This window comes from Salvelinus sp. IW2-2015, unplaced genomic scaffold (genome assembly GCF_002910315.2).
Source record: "Salvelinus sp. IW2-2015 unplaced genomic scaffold, ASM291031v2 Un_scaffold1157, whole genome shotgun sequence".
Classification (NCBI taxonomy): Eukaryota; Metazoa; Chordata; class Actinopteri; order Salmoniformes; family Salmonidae; genus Salvelinus; species Salvelinus sp. IW2-2015.
Window position 1 is genome coordinate 156520 of NW_019942757.1, and position 16979 is coordinate 173498.

Consider the following 16979-nt stretch of genomic DNA (forward strand, 5'->3'; position numbering starts at 1 on the left):
CACCACACACACAAAATGAGGATCGCAGTAAAGTACTTCTAAAGACCTGAAAACACATAGAGGGGACAGGTAACCAACAACCACTTCTCTTTCAGGCTGAAGTACAATAAAACAAGCCCAAATACCTCACAAAACACAGACAATTGGTACAGGAGCGATCAATCAATTCTACCCCTTTAGACTGGAGTATAACGTGATGAGCCAAAACTCACAACAGACATTCAGTCAGGGAGATAAGAACTAAAGTGCTTTTCAGACAGCCAAAGGAGTATCGCCTAGTACCCCGCCGAATACACAACTTGTCCCTCTAGTCAAAGTGGCCTTCACACACAAGCCCTCAGTCTATGGGTGTGTTCGAGCAGTAAGCCTAACGAAACCGACCGTAGACGAAAGTCGACGAGTGAAGTTGTGGAAGGTGCATCTGCGACAGCTGAAAGTCGGACACTGTAGTGGTTTTCCAACAGCAAGGCTCAGATCAACATAGCAGTATCAGCAAAGCTACTACTGTTTATAAAAGTGTTTCTGTGTAAATGTCTATTTAAACTTTTCTATACCCGCATATCACACACTCACAAACTGAAAACATAAAGTGTGTACAATTCATTGGACACTTTCATTTGTATCCCCTGTAGCTTTAGTATCGCAGCAAAGTTGGTTCCTGTTTCATTCACGTGTTTGGCCACATTCGCATGGGTCAAACAAAAACACCCTAATGATTGGTTGACAAATAGTGCCTCCAACAATGCAGGTGATGGCTCCAACTGCAATAACTTGAAGGAGACTTCATCAAAAACTGCATGACATAATTTTTGTAAAGTTCCAGCATTCRACATGTAGTCTTAAGTCAGAGAATTTTTATAACCATGATGCAACACTTTAAAAGGCGGTGACCAACAATGGTCACCAACTTGACAAAAGTGATCGCCTTGAACGCGGCGAATGCGACAGTTGCCAGGACCATAGCAATGAAATAAGTAAACATTATCAACGTGCTGAAAAAGAATCGCTATAACACCATAAGCATGCATAAAAACATATTTACACGCAACAGAAATTATTTATCCCAAAAATGTATTAGAAAACAATGATTTTTATTGTTAAATGTGACTATCAGTTTACACTGTTAGCCAGCTAGCTAGTGGAATGGTATCAAATACAGCAAACACATGGTGTCCATGTTTGTGATGCCATTCCATTCGCTCCAAACTAACCATTATGACTCATCCTCCCCTCAGCAGCCTCCGGTGGTGCTGATGTAYCACCACGCAAGCTACGTTTTGTACTGTGATTGGTCAACAACGACGGCACCGCTTGAAAAATAGAACAGAATCCTATTTTCTCCTCCTCGGCTGAGTGGCTTCCACTGGYACAAGCATTACCGGGGTGGAAATGTTGTTTCCTACCCTCACCACCTGGGGGCAGCCCGTCAGAAAGTCCAGGACCCAGTTGCACCAGGGCAGGGYCGAGACCCGGGGTCTTGAGTTTAATGACGAGTTTGGAGGGTACTATGGTGTTAAATGCTAAGATGTAATCGATGAACAGCGTTCTTACATAGGTATTCCTCTTGTTCAGATGGGTTAGGACAGTGTGCAGTGATTGCGATTGCATCATTTGTGGACCTATTGGGACGGTAAGCAAATTGGAGTGGGTCTCAGGTAGGGTGGAGGTGATATGATCCTTGACTAGTCTCTCAAAGCACTTCATGATGACGGAAGTGAGTGCTACGGGGCGATAGTCGTTTAGCTCAGTTACCTTAGCTTTCTTGGGAACAGGAACAATGGTGGCCCTCTTGAAGCATGTGRGAACAGCAGACTGGGATAGGGATTGATTGAATATGTCCGTAAATACACCAGCCAGCTGGTCTGCACATGCTCTGAGGACGCGATGCCGTCTGGGCCGGCAGCCTTGCGAGGGTTAACACGTTTAAATGTTTTACTCAAGTTGGCTGCGGTGAAGGAGAGCCCGCAGGTTTTGGTAGCGGGCCATGTCAGTGGCACTGTATTGTCCTCAACGCGAGCAAAGAAGTTGTTTAGTTTGTCTGGGWTGGAGAAGCTGGGAGCCACGGTCAGCCTCACATCCGGGTGCCGGACTCAGTCTAATGGGCAGGTGGAAAGGACCAATCAGGAGCTGGGGAGGTTCCTAAGGAGTCACTGCCAGGAACGGCAGGGGGAGTGGGCCAGGTTCCTTCCCTGGGCAGAATACGGCAAGAAATCCTTCACTCATCCACCAGGCTGACTCCCTTCCAGGGCATCCTGGGATATCAGCCGGCCCTGGCTCCGTGGACTCCGAGCCAGACCAAGGCCCCTGCAGTTGACAAGTAGTTCCGGCGCACAGAGGTGTGGAACGCTGCCAACGTGAGGCTTCTCTTGTTTTGTAATGCTCCATGTTTAAACTCACAATCTGCACCTGCTTCCTGACTCCCTGCGTCTTTGTTACAATTCCCCAACGTGGGGACAAATGTGKGGACCCCCACCCCCTGATAAWWTKTTTWWWWWAAATGTATTGTGAAAAACATATATMTWTTTTTGAATATTTGGGGTTTTTGGTCTGCTGTATCGGGGCTCTGTAGTAGTCAAATTCTTTTTGACACCTTTATCTGAATCCCACAGTTCTTACCTCTCTAAGACTAAGAAATATTGGGTGTCATAAATGGCACTATTAGAGTTTATACTAAGACGAAATGCAATATAGCAATCAATGTCTACTACTTCATAGGCTTTATCCAGTGTACACCAAGGGTTCCAACATTTCAAGTGGGCATTAGGGGAATTTTCAGTCGAGGGACACTCCATTATGAGACTTATAGTTTTGAAATCTAAATTTACTTTGAGGGTAGTATAAAATATTATGCGTCATTTAGAAAATGCCACCAGAGGSGGTCAGTTTATCAGGTTTTAAAATCTGATTTATGCTTGATCAGAAAATGCGGTCCGGGTGTGACACCAATTGCGGCGCCTCCRGAGGCTCGCGCTGCCAAATCAAGGTCCGTACGTGCGCCTCCCAAATGTTGTAATAATGTGGAGGGCTCCACATGATTGGTTAACGGTAGGCTTGGGCGGTATAAACAAAAACTCACTTCCTTGACAATTTCCTTCACAACAGCCCTGCTCCGCGAGGCCACATCACAGTAAATGTAGTACGGCAAAGCAAATGCCGGAATGACCATATATTGGCTTTTATTACTGACATCCCCCTCACGTACCTAAAAAGGAACTGACAGGGAAACAAGGGAAACTCATTCAAGCCCAATATTAATCTTTCTAAAACAGAGGGGGGTATACTTAGCTAAGCTGAGCAGGATAAGGGACAACCCACATCGGTGAGAGCTGAAGGGATGGAATAGTGTCCTTCTTAGTGGATAACTACCACCCCCTTGTGGTTGGTATTGAATTGTGCCACTGGACATTAAACAATGTCCTTACTGTGTGTGCTGATACTTTATGTAACCTGCCATCTGCCCTGTAAAAATGCAAAATGTAATTTATTTGCKCCTACTGTTTAATAAACTAAAGGTGAAAATAAATGGGTCTTGTGCCTTTTTAGGGATGAAACTGCAAAGGCAAAATATGGTATTACTTAACTCAGGGGCATAGGAATGCCCTGCCAGGCCCATACAATCAGATTGATCAAAAATATAAAAAAATCTTTTTTTTTTTATTACTACCTCATCAAACATTATCTTAAATAATCCTCTTCCTCATCTTGACCCCCCCCCCCCCCCCTCTAGCTCTGACTCTACTGATAGCTACTTTACTGAGATGAAATGTACTTTCTAGTCCTGTGATATGTAGTTGTCCCACCTAGCTATCTTAAGATGAATGCACTAACTGTAAGTCGCTCTGGATAAGAGCATCTGCTAAATGACTAAAATGGAAAATGCAAATTTATTATTAAAAAATGACATGCACATTTCTGCAGGCCGACCCACCAACACATCTCTGGCTATGCCCCTGGCTTTTACTTTTTATCTTATGTTAGATGTATTGGATGCCTCCGGGTTCATTCAAATGGCAGGCATGGCTTGAACGAGCTGAAGAGAGAAACCGACTGAAATGCTGGGCTGACTTTCTACCTTTCTACCACAAGATGGCAGCAAATGATGGGTAAGTGATGACAAAGATGAGTTGTTATTGCTTCTAGTTATGTCATCCTGTTAGCGCACAATAGCCTATCCAGCATGTGCCAACCTACCCTGTCTTCGTGAAGCAGTATCAGAGAAGTGCCCAGTACACCTACAGAACCACACGCAATTTTGGCTTCCTGCCCTCAAGACTCCTGTAGTCTGAGCCACCTGGCATAAAATTGTGTGCAATCAATGTCACAGTATTAATGCAGTATAGTACATTGAGTTTTCAAGTGTGTGAACTGTGTAGTGTTTGGGTACGTTATGATCATAAGATCATCGTATTTGTGCCAGCTCCCTGGTACATATCTAGAGGCCACTGGAATTGTGTGTATGTGTGTGTGTGTGTGTGTGTGTGTGTGTGCATGCCCCTTCTGCGTGCATGTGTTTGTGTCTTGGTGTGTTACTGTCAGTTTGTTTGCTGTCTATTCCACTATAAATCTCAATTAAGGGAAAATCAATCACGGTCTATTCCCGAGGGCTCTAATCCAATCAGAGCATTACAAATGTTCGGGAAAACATCAGGCAGAAACATAAATGGTGGCCCTCTTGTGTATGCAACATTACACTAGCCACTGACCGGTTGTAGTAAGGGACAAGATAAAGGGGTGGATGTCACACAGGGGTGGAGAGTCACTAATATAGCTGTTTTAAGTGCGTAGGCCCCTGCTGTACACCTACAGTATGTGACCCTGTAGACCAGGGGTGGGCAACATGCGGCCCGCGGCCCCTCTTTAGTTGGCCTGCGGTCCAATTTAAAAAAAATAGTTTTCTTTTGAGAAGTCAGTCGGGGTCTCAACTTACTGTTGATAGTTAGAATAATATAATACACAAGGTGCAATTTCTAAATGTGGTTGTGCATCAGCAGTCACTTAATTAGCCCATATCAGCTAATTGGTAAGTTAGTCTAGCGGCCAGCTATCTAATCTTACAGTAAGGATGGTCGATTTATCGACCACGGTGGGGCCCATTGATCATTAGTTATCATATTAAAAACTGCAAACAYTTGCCTCCACCCTATGGCAAAATGTGTAGAGTTGCAGGAAATCATGAGGGGGACCACTAAAATGTTTTGCTCGCACCCACGAGCCACAGCGGCCCCCTCATGCTGAGTTCCGTTTTTTTGTGGCCCCCACCCACATCAAAGTTGCCCATCCCTKCTGTAGACTGACAGTATGTGACCCCTATAACACACAGCGCAGAGAGCACTTAAACAAACGGCCCCCTACTCTGTAGACCGACAATCCTGTTGGTGTGTTCGCTCTCTTAGGGGCACTGAATGGAGATCTTTGTGATGTGGTGAGCAATGTCAGTTAAAAACGTTGAACAAACTCTGTTGAGAACAAACAGTTCGCCGCGAGCCTTCGCAGCGAGCCGCGAGCCTTGTTGAATGCATCTCAGCTGATGCAACTACTTACTTAAAACAGCTACAGTATGCATGTCCTTGGCCTGAAATGGATGACACAGCCTCACATTAATAGGCAACACATCTGACATGGCTGTGACGTGATCATTTTGAATACACCCCGGGTGGGCAACACTGACACTGACCTCTCTCCACCTGTGTTGACCTTTCTCTCCACCTGTTTTCTTTCTCTTTCTCTCTCTCTTCTCTTAGAACAGCCTACAGAAGCATTCATTCATCCACCTCCTGTGTCCCTTTCCTCTCTCTGATGCCCAAAGACATTGTACCAAGTTGGGTCAGAGCCCTTCTCGCAAGCAAGGGGGGTGGCCGATGACATAAGAGCATACGACTAACTCCTTGAATGGCATAGTCCTTGATGTATGCAGTTGTCTAAAAAACACTATTTTGCATGACATTTATTTTTCTTACCCTTAAGTGGGTGTACATTATTGTATTTATACTTGGGATATTGTTTTTCAACAGGAAAGGTTCAAATAAAGCTGGAGTGTGTCTTTAACCCTCCACTGCAGTAGCTAACTGCAGGCACCAAACTGCTGTATCAGCCATTCCTCTTTATATACATAGCTGGGACAGGAGGAACAAAGAGGAGCATGTTTATATGTGAGCTCGAGTGCATTTGTGCATTCGTTCTTGCGTTCATGTTGTATACTGAACAAAAATATAAACGCAACATGCAACAATTTGAAAGATTTTATTGAGTTCATAGAAGGAAGTCAGTCAATTGAAATAGTCAGTCTACATGCATGTGTATCTACTTCGTTTGTCATAATAATACATGAAATAGTGTCGACGTTTTCCATGTAAAATTGAAAGCCATAACACAACCAATGCCTTGCAGGATGTGTGTGTTTTGTCTGATTTAGTATATAGGATTGTTATCCATTCCTAATCAATGCCATCCGTTCCAATAATTCATTGATGAATACTGCGCACAGGTGGAATGCGCGCATTCCTGTACATAAATCGAGAGCGCGTATCCCTGCAAGGCGGACAAGCACCTTACACAACATCTTCTCTAGAACAAAGACGTATGTAGGCTGACTAATGCTGGTGTTTTGGTACAGTCTTGGAGGCGGGAGGTGAGGGGCAACCACTCCGAAGTATCACATACAGGACAGATAACCATAGCATTTCTTCCCTTATCTCTTGATTATAAAATGAATGACGTCATGTGTTTGAAGAGGTCGATCTGGTTGGAAGGGGGCGTGTTCTGCGCGCGCTGTCCACATTGATTGACACCCATGCTCACGGATTAAAGGGACAAGCGATCTAAACTTTAAAGATACTGTCATTAAAATAAAATGCCTTAACTTGACTTAAAGACTTTACTATTTTATTATAATATTTGGTAGAATGCATGTCATTTAGGTTATGAATGAAGTATAGGCTAATACCCAACACAAGGAAAATAAACACCTACTTGCATATGCCTAAATTGTTACACATGTGTAGGCCTATGTCAGTTGTTGCATCGTAACAGTSCACCACAGCGGAAGTGGAAATAGTGATACATATGTCCATCATACCTTAACAATTATTGTCATAATGTAGCCTTTGTCATTAGCCTATGAATTATTATGAATTATATTTCCAAAAGGAGCAATACAATTATTTGTAATTCAATGTAAATGTCCTCTATCCACCGTTGAGTTTCTTTGTGTTCTTATCATTGTACGATAATATTTTTATGATCTGTCTGTCTATTTCTGGATCCCTCAACATGCCAAGACATGTGTCCTTTCCACAAACTGCTTGCCTAGATATGCCTGTGCGCACATAGGCTACTGTATCTTGGAGGGTGTCTCTTTAAAAGGCGGAAGGGGTGGCCTCTACAGTGGCGGTGGTAACGTTGGTCTTATCTAGCCACCACTATTGCTGCTGTTGCTGTATAACTTTGAGCTTGTTGAGGGCTGTCACATGACGGAATGTGCTAAGTAGATAGATATGTGTGTAGCAGAAGAGATCGGGCCTACTGTGACCGAGAGTATGATGTGGCGTTTCTTTTTCCATACCAACTGAGCTGCGTTCGTCAGTAAAGGCGACTTCTGAGAAACGGAGATATTATTCTAATTTCCGTTCCTTTTCGTTTTTCTATCCACACTGACAACAATACGCAGCGTTCCTGTATCCAGTCTAGTTTTAAAAAGGACTTGAGTGTGAAAGGGAATTTGGCAAGATGGCAGCAATGACAGAAGAGATAGGACTTTGCAGGAATTAATCGCTGCCATCACCATAGCACGCAGTGACTGTACGCTTTTATCCGTGGCAGACAGCTTCAGTGTGATGACGTTTTACCAGGTTCTCCGTGGCTATTGACGAGGAGGTTCAAACTGGTGTATTCAGTTGCCTTGCATCAATGCGGGATTTGATCTTGTACGCGCAAGGTAGGAATGTGTAATCCGCTCATTGATGAACCAACTCGTGCTACACAGTAGATTACTCGTGAACGAACTGCAGTCACTGTACTGTTGTCATCAACATTGCTCCAGGCGAGGAGAAATACGACGAATATGCAGGCGAGGAGAAATACGACGAATATGCAGCAACCCGTTTTGAACTGTTGCGATTGTCAAATGTAAAGTCGCTGTGGCTTGCATATGGAGCCAGGGAGAATAGTCATCGTTTATTAGTTATGGTGTTAAGACATTTATAATAGTCCACGAGTAATACGTTTGAAATATATCCTGATCAGCATAGCGGTGCTTTTTTTGCTACTAGAGGATTTTCTCAATTCACGCGGAGTTGATAGTRACCCTTGGGGACTGCTGGTCTGGAATAGCAACAAAGGCGGGGGCGCGCATTCACGGAATGTGAATTTGACAACTCTCCACTACTTATCTACTGACCTTATCAGCGGGCAGCAGGGACGTGCGAGTGACTGAAGGAGAGATGGCCGAGGTTCCAGCGCCCAGCATTCACACTGAGTTGGACGTGGCCATAGAYCCAGACTTCGAGCCACAGAAACGGCCACGATCGTGCACATGGCCGCTGCCCCGACCCGAGTCCAATTCTGGGAAACCAGAGAGCAATGACACTGACATTATACCCGAGGAAGAGGATGACGAAGAGGAACAACATGCCACTTCCATGGCCATCAACGTCAATGGCACCGGCTCCAGCCTGGGAGCAGACGACCAGAACAGCAACAGCCCTACGGCCGAAGGACTGCTGTCCAGACAGGAAAATGGAGGCTCCCCGCTCCCCTCCCAGTCCCCCACAGCCACTTCTGGCACACTCAGCACCAGCAGCCCGGGGGCGCAGACTGCACGGAAGTCCTCGTCGCGCAGAAACGCGTGGGGGAATCTCTCATATGCTGACCTGATAACCAAAGCCATAAGCAGCACGCCAGACAAGAGATTGACTCTGTCTCAGATTTATGAGTGGATGGTGAGATGTGTGCCGTACTTCAAAGACAAAGGTGACAGTAACAGCTCAGCTGGGTGGAAGGTAAGCACAAACGTTTCCCCTTGTCTCCTCATTCATTCCCTCATCTCCTCATTCATTCCCCCTTCCTCCCTTCCCCTGTCATCAAAACAAAAACAATAACAAGAAACACATGTCTAGAGAGTTTGTGCTTTTGGACCTTCCCTGGCTTTGTTTATAAACATACACACACACACACCACACACACTCTCTCTCTCCATTTCCAGCATTTGGAATTGAGAAAAACAAAAAACAATACCAAACTTTGTATCAGCAAGCGAGTCTGGACTGTCTGTAGCTTATTTAGAGAGACTTTAATCAAATGAGTTTACGACGCACAGAGATTGCTACAATTAGGCTACATAAATCATTAGACTGTACAGTCCTACAATTAATCAACATTTAAGAGTAAAGAACATAACATGATTGTGCACCTGACCATTTCCCCGACCCGAGTCCAATGCTGGGAAACCAGAGAGCAATGACACTGACATTATACCCGAGGAAGAGGACGACGAAGAGGAACAACATGTCACTTCCATGGCCATCAATGTCAATGGCACCAGCTCCAGCCAGSCAGTCAGTTCAAAATGATAGTTATATATTTGTTTTGTACATCTTAGGCTAATGCCTGCGATCTTCTGGGTCAGGTAGGCTACTGTAAGCCTACTGCCAATGTTGTTAAAACTGCTGTTGGGGAATTACATAACGACTTGGAATGCTGCGAGCTCGGGTGAACAGCCTGGGGTAAGACTGCCTTCAATGGGGGCGCTATGGTCGCAAAGTGCCGAGGGATGGGACACATGATGTCATGGATCGAAACTCACTGTGTCGGGGCCCCGTGGAACTTGTCTCGTTGGCCCGAAAAGGCCATATATTCTCACGAGGGGATGAGTTATCTGTGCTCAGGCGGCAAAGGGGSCAGCTGGAGTAGGCCTATGTGCCGCTCATGGAATTTTGGGCATGGAGGGCCTGGCGGGTAGGGTGCTCATGTTTCAGTGGACATAAAAAAAAACTGGAAGAGACAGGATGCATGGGCATAGATGTCGTTACTACATGATCCCCCATGGCAATGCCTTTTATCGTTCTGTAATTTTGCGTTTTGATCACACAGATCAATCAGCYGGCCAGGCCAATGCAGTTCAATATAAGACAACCAACGACACCAGCTTTAAGGTATCAACATGGAATGGCTACTGGCATTAGGAGAACATCCAATGAAACTTAAGACCAGCTTCAGTGGTCTTTAGACCATGGTGTTTTCACCCGCGTTCAGTTTGTGATTTCACTGTGTGTTGTATCGGGTCAGGGTGGTTTCGCTGTGCTGGGATGTGATTTCTGGCCCTTCAGTTTGTGATTTCACTGTCAATTGGGGTCCAGGACAGAGTGGTTAGTTTGTCATCTTAGGTTTCATACAGGTCAGATGGGAGAGCTGGCTTTGTTGAGTAGATTTGCTCAGCAGTTCCCAATAATCCCTGTTGGTTTCTCTCCTCTCACTGAATGACGTCACTCAGCAGACTCTGGGTCATGTCTTATGATGAAGGATATCAATTATACATTTTTCCCCATTCAAGGCTCTTGACACATGCATAGGCATATAGAGTATCAAAAAACATACTTGCATTATGTAGATCAGGGGTCTCCCRACATTTTCTAGCATGAGAKCTACTTTTAAAAAAATGTACGTCACAAGCTGCGCATTTTTTTTCTAGTTTTCAAGTAGACACATTCTTCTCTTTTCCTCTCCCTTGCAACTCTTCCCCGGATCCTTTGTGTACAAGAGAAAGTAGTGTTTTCTGTCAATATACCTGGTAAAAAAGTATGGTTAATAAACAACTCTAAGGGGGCCCATTTAAAATCTGTGATTTTTTTTGGTTTTATATTTTCCCAAATTCTGTTTTCTGTTTTATTTTTCCTGGTTTTAGATTGTTTGTATTTTTTTTTACTCTCAAAATTACAATTGTTCAAAGACAAAAAAACAAAATTCCATGTYAATGGTTAAGTCAGATCAGAATATATTTTTGTTTTAGGTGGTATCTATTGAGGAATGTGCTGGTCTGACAGAAAACAAACATATTTATTTTTCAGTGTAATTCCCCTTTAATTATGCATATGGCCATTAAATTGTGAGTCTAGGCAGTGAGGAATATGCTGGTCCAGCGATGGTTCTGTACTGCTGCTGCTCATGTCACGGCAAAGTTTGCTAATAACAAATAATAGATACAAATTATATACTTACTCATTAATACAGTACTTCTGCCAGGTAAGCCTACTTTGCAGTTAACATTTAATTGAGAAGGTTTTGGGGAAAGTATTTCTGTCAACCCACAAGACTGTTATCACATCAACTGGCTACACGCGGAGTGATAGACAAATGCGCACACCACACGTACAGACGGGCGATATTACTGGAAATTAATTGGCAGATATTGTGTTAGGTTTGGCTTTTTAAGCCAATAGTGGCTAAGCAGGGGTGGTATAATGTCAGTTGTTTTGATTAGCYAGTAGCTGGGAGCTTGCGGTGTTGGATACTTGTGAGATTTTTTGGGGGAAKTTTTTTAAATTGAATATCCAAAACATAAAATATACTTGCAGTGAAGCCGCTGAGCAACTACATCATACCAGTCATCCAAMAGATTCCCATTCAGAGCGACACACAGAAGCATCCAGGGTCAATGCCCTGCTCAAGGGCATGTTGACAGATCTCCCACCAGGCCAAAAAACATGAACCTGAACCCTCCAAGATCCCCCCCCCACAGTTCCCCAATTGCTGTCCCTCAACCATCCCACCTATCTCTGTCGGCCACCCTCTTCGGATTTCTACGCAACATATATCTTTCAACTATGCTGTGATGTTTAACGTACAATTTCTAACTAATCAAATAGAATCCACAGATTGCGAGTTGAAGATAAATACTTTTACTAAGAGTAGTAGTATATTAGTAATTGACTGACCCGGTCTCTCCAGATCTCCTAACAGTACTATTTCTAGGGTCAATTTTAGATCAATGCTATGCATTTTCAGCCATTCCTGAACCTGAGACCAGAAACAGGCTACCTGAGGGCAATACCAAAATAWATGGTCTATTGATTCTGTATCCTCACAACAAAATCTGCAGAGCTTCGATGATTTTATGCCACAAATATTCAACATTTTGTTGGTGGCACGAATTCTATATAATMATTTTAGCTGAAAAGCACGAAGTCTTGAATCTTGCGTTGTTTTCTATATCAACTCATACACCCTGTACCATGGAATCGGTACATCAAAAATCTCTTCCCAACTATTTTACAATCTGTATGGCACAGTTGTCAACATCCTGGTCCTCAAATGAAACTGGAATACTTTCCTATTTATGCTATTTTTATTCCTCCGCAAGTTTTGATCTTTTATATTGAGCAGACAGACCAGGTCCCTACCTCCTCCCGCTGCCACCTGCCTCCTCCATTTTTGGGGTAATGCTTTAATCAATTGGTTGTACTCTTGGATTGAGCAGACCTTCCCGTACAATTCTGATAACTCCATGAAGGACATAACTCTACCATTCCAATTTACAATATAATTTAAGAACAAAATACCCTTTTCAAACATCTTTCCCATAAATACAGATATTTTATCAACCAGCACATTTGAGTTCAGCCATTATATTTGTTGTAATATTTGTTCTATCTTTTCAGGGGTATGAAATTGAAATTGTAGCCAGCTCTGCAATGCTTGTTTTAAAAAGAGTGATACTTTGAAAAAAGTATAATTTTCAATTAATCGAAAATGAGACATGGCAATCTGGATGAGCTTTTTTTAGTAATCTACTTGAGAACCATTTAGRGTTCAAGTAAAACTTTTGAATAAGTGAAGCTTTACGAGAGAKGTTTAGTGCTTTTATATTTAATAATCTCAACCCACCCAATTCCTATTCATTATATAGATAGGCTCGTTTTATTTTGCCTGGTTTAGCGTCCCAGATAAAGCRAAATATTTTTTGCTCATATGATTTGAAAAACGAATCATAAGGAGTAGGCAGCGCCATAAGTAAGTGAGTAAACTGAGATATGACTAAGGAGTTAATCAGGGCAATTTTTACATAAATAGACAGGTATTTACCTCTCCAGGATCTTGTCTATTTTTGCAAGTTTTCTATTGAAATTCATTGTGGAGAGCTTACTTGTGAGATTTGTTTATGACAGTTTGGCATGGAACACATGACAAATTGCATGTACTTTTGGAATTGTTTGGCGAGCTACTCATAGGTGAGCTGCGAGCTACTGGTAGCTCGTGGTTGACCTGTTGGAGACCCCTGATGTAGATAATCAATCACATTTAATGCAGTCATCCATCTTTCATTGAACGCAGTTATGAGTGAGTTGGGAAATGTAMAAATTCAGCAGTGATGACCCGTCAGTCATGTTTAGAGCCCCACCCGTTGCCTGTTTTGCTTGTTATTTTAGCATCAATACGTGTCACAAATCAGTTTKCAAACAATAGAAAAATATATAAACTCAGCAAAAAAAGAAACGTCCCTTTTTCAGGACCCTGTCTTTCAAAGATAATTTGTAAAAATCCAGATAACTTCACAGATCTTCATTGTATAGAGTTTAAACACCGTTTCCCAAGCTTGTTCAATGAACCATAAATAATTAATGAACATGCACTTGTGGAACGGTCGTTAAGTCACTAACAGCTTAGGACTCTAAAGAGGCCTTTCTACTGACTCTGGAAAAACACCAAAAGAAAGATGCCCAGGGTCCCTGCTCATCTGCGTGAATGTGCCTTAGGCATGCTGCAAGGAGGAATGAGGACTGCAGATGTGGCCAGGGCAATAAATTGCAATATCCATACTGTGAGACGCCTAAGACAGCGCTACAGGGAGACAGGACGGACAGCTGATTGCACTTGCAGAGGCAGACCACGTGTAACAACATCTGCACAGGATCGGTACATCAGAACATCACACCTGCGGGACAGGTACAGGATAGCAACAACAACTGCCCGAATTACACCAAGAACGCACAATCCCTCCACCAGCGCTCAGACTGTCCGCAATATGCTGAGAGAGGCTGGACTGAGGGCTTGTAGGCCTGTTGTAAGGCAGGTCCTCACCAGACATCACCGGCAACAACGTCGCCTATGGGCACAAACCCACCATCGCTGGACCAGACAGGACTGGAAAAAAGTACTTTCACTGAAGAGTCGYGGTTTTGTCTCACCAAAAATGTATTGTATGCTGCTGCATTAATGATGTAATATGTCAGGGAGAGGTGTATACTGTAGCTAAGAAACTCATACTAAGTGTTAGTAGCCCATTTGGTCCCTTTCCCCCTCATAATTCAGCCTACTGTTCTGACTTGGTGGTGCACATGTAGCCTATAGCCTGTTTTAGAGAAATGTCATCATTGAATATAGTAAGAGCTTTCATTGTCTGCTTATATGCTCCCTTTATTTATCCTTCGGTACTGACTTGGTGTACAGGGAGAATACTGTAAGAACGACCCATGTTCTGATTTCTCTCGCTGTACATTTCAAAAGTGCTGAACAAATAGTATATATATACTATTGACTATATATATTGACTATGTCAGTCTTAGCTTGTTTATTAATGTCTTAATCGAAATGAAGGATTGCCTCTTATCCTCTCATCATTCCCTTATGTCATAGTTTGTACATCTCAATTGTCAGTAGAAACCACATTAGATCTGGTAAAAGATAATACAAAGAAAAAACYAACTGTGTTTTTGTATTTTTTTTGTACTATCTTTGAAATGCAAGAGAAAGGCCATAATGTATTATTCCATCCCAGGTGCAATATAGATTYTGGCCACTAGATGGCAGTAGTGYATGTGCAAAGTTTTAGACTGATCCAATGAACCATTGTATTTCTGTTAAAAATGTTGTATCAAGACTACCCAAACGTGCCTAATTTGTTTATTATTAACTTTTCATGTTCAAAACGGTGCACTCTCCTCAAACAATAGCATGTTATTCACCATAATAGCTACTGTAAATTGGACAGTGCGGTTAGAAGAATTTAAAGAATTTAAGAATTTAAGCTTTCTGCCAATATCATATATGTCTATGTCCTGGGAAATGTTCTTGTTACTTACAACCTCATGCTAATCGCATTAGCCTATGTTAGCTCAACCGTCTCACAGGGSACCCACCAACCCTGAAGAAGTTTTAAGCAAGTCAGCCATATCAGCTATGGCGGTAAATGAGGCTGAATGAACTGTTTTGCTCCCAGCCAAGGCTCCGCTGATAACCAGATGTAGTGGTGGTAAGCATTCATTACATGGTGCTGAAAAGAAAGCTCTGCTGTTGGGACAGCTTCATGTAGGATCTAACAGTTTGTGGGCACCGTTTGTCACCGTTATAGTGCAATTCATGTATTGTTTAGTTTTGTGTTGTGTAGTGGCTTTGCTGGCATGTATCCCAAATATATTTTGGGGGAGTTTGCCCCACCAAAATGTACTTGCTAAAATCCCACTGAAAGTCAGTCTTTCTTGCTAACAATTCCAGGGTAGACTATGGTTGCTCCACAGGGAATGTAACAGCTTGACTCCTGTCTGGAGGGAGAGGTCTAGTTTGGAGTTGCCAAATACCTCAACTCCTCCATGGAGCTGATCGCGGACTAGAGTTTTTTTTAAATGAACCTCTGACTCCTTCAAGTCKCTGTGCTGAAATCCATACTTWAAAAARAATCTTAATCAAATACAACCACCGACTGTTTCTTCGTTGTTGTTGCTCTAAGATGTCAACTCAGCACRAATGTGCATGTGCCAATTGAATCTCAACAAGGAAACAGTTGGTGGTTGTATTTGATAAAGTATAGATTTCAGCAAACAAAGAAAGGCACGCAACAATAGAGGACAGTAAAGGTTTAAGAATGTACATTTTTGATGTATCATGCATAGCAAGTCGGAGTTTAATTTCAAAATCTCTAGTCTCTGTTCAACTGCATGGAGGAGTTGAGGTACTTCACAAAGTTTGGAGCTGCTGTTGAAATGTGTGGCTATGTTATGGCAGAACAAAGGGAGAGTGAGAGAGACCAAATAGGGCCTGTAAACATGCCTGAAGCACAGGTGTGTGTGTGTGTGGTGTGTGTGTGGTTAAGGTGTGTGTCTGTGTTCCTAGCGCTGCTCCAGTGAACTTTGGGCCCCTGTGTTACTTAAGCCTGACGCAACAAGCAGCCAGGCAGCTCAGAGTCTAGACCCCCTCAACAGCTGCAGAGCAGAGGCCCATTCTCAGGCTCAGTTATGTCACTTATGTGGAGCAGGGAGATAAACACACACACGCATACGTACATACATACAGTGCCTTACAAAAGTATTCATCCCCATTGGCGTTTTTCCTATTTTGTTGCATTACAACCTGTAATTATTATTATTATTATTTGGATTTCATGTAATGGACATACACAAAATAGTCCAAATTGGTGAAGTGAAATAAAAATAAAAATAAAAAACTTGTTTAAAAAATAAAATATATATATGGAAAAGTGGTGAGTGCATATGTATTCACCCCCTTTACTATGAAGCCCCTAAATCAAATCTGGTGCAATCAATTACCTTCAGAAGTCACATTAGTTAAATAAAGTCCATCTGTGTGCAATTTGTCACATGATCTCAGTGTATATATACACCTGTTCTGAAAAGCCCCAGAGTCGGCAACACCTTTAAGCAAGGGGCACCACCAAGCAAGCGGCACCATGAAGACCAAGGAGCTCTCCAAACAGGTCAGGGACAAAGTTGTGGAGAAGTACAGATCAGGGTTGGGTTATAAAAAAATATCCCAAAACTTTGAACATCCCACGGAGCACCATTTTAAATCCATTATTAAAAATTGGAAAGAATATGGCACCACAACAAACCTGCCAAGAGAGGGCCGCCCACCAAAACTCACGGACCAGGCAAGGAGGGCATTAATCAGAGAGGCAACAAAGAGACCAAAGATAACCCAGAAGAAGCTGCAAAGCTCCACAGAGGACATTGGACAGATACTCCAAACATGTTTGG

General features: G+C 42.9%; 1 protein-coding gene across 1 annotated transcript in view; it reads left to right on the forward strand.

Annotated features, from left to right (window-relative positions):
• Nucleotides 1-7381: 7381 nt before the first annotated feature.
• The window catches only part of foxo3b (forkhead box O3b), a 62340-nt gene continuing 52742 nt past the window's right edge, over nucleotides 7382-16979 (forward strand). Inside the window, exon 1 of the mRNA XM_024137322.2 lies at nucleotides 7382-8996. Coding sequence (XP_023993090.1) covers nucleotides 8439-8996 — 558 coding nt within the window. The 5' untranslated portion in view covers nucleotides 7382-8438. The remainder of the gene's footprint in view (nucleotides 8997-16979) is intronic.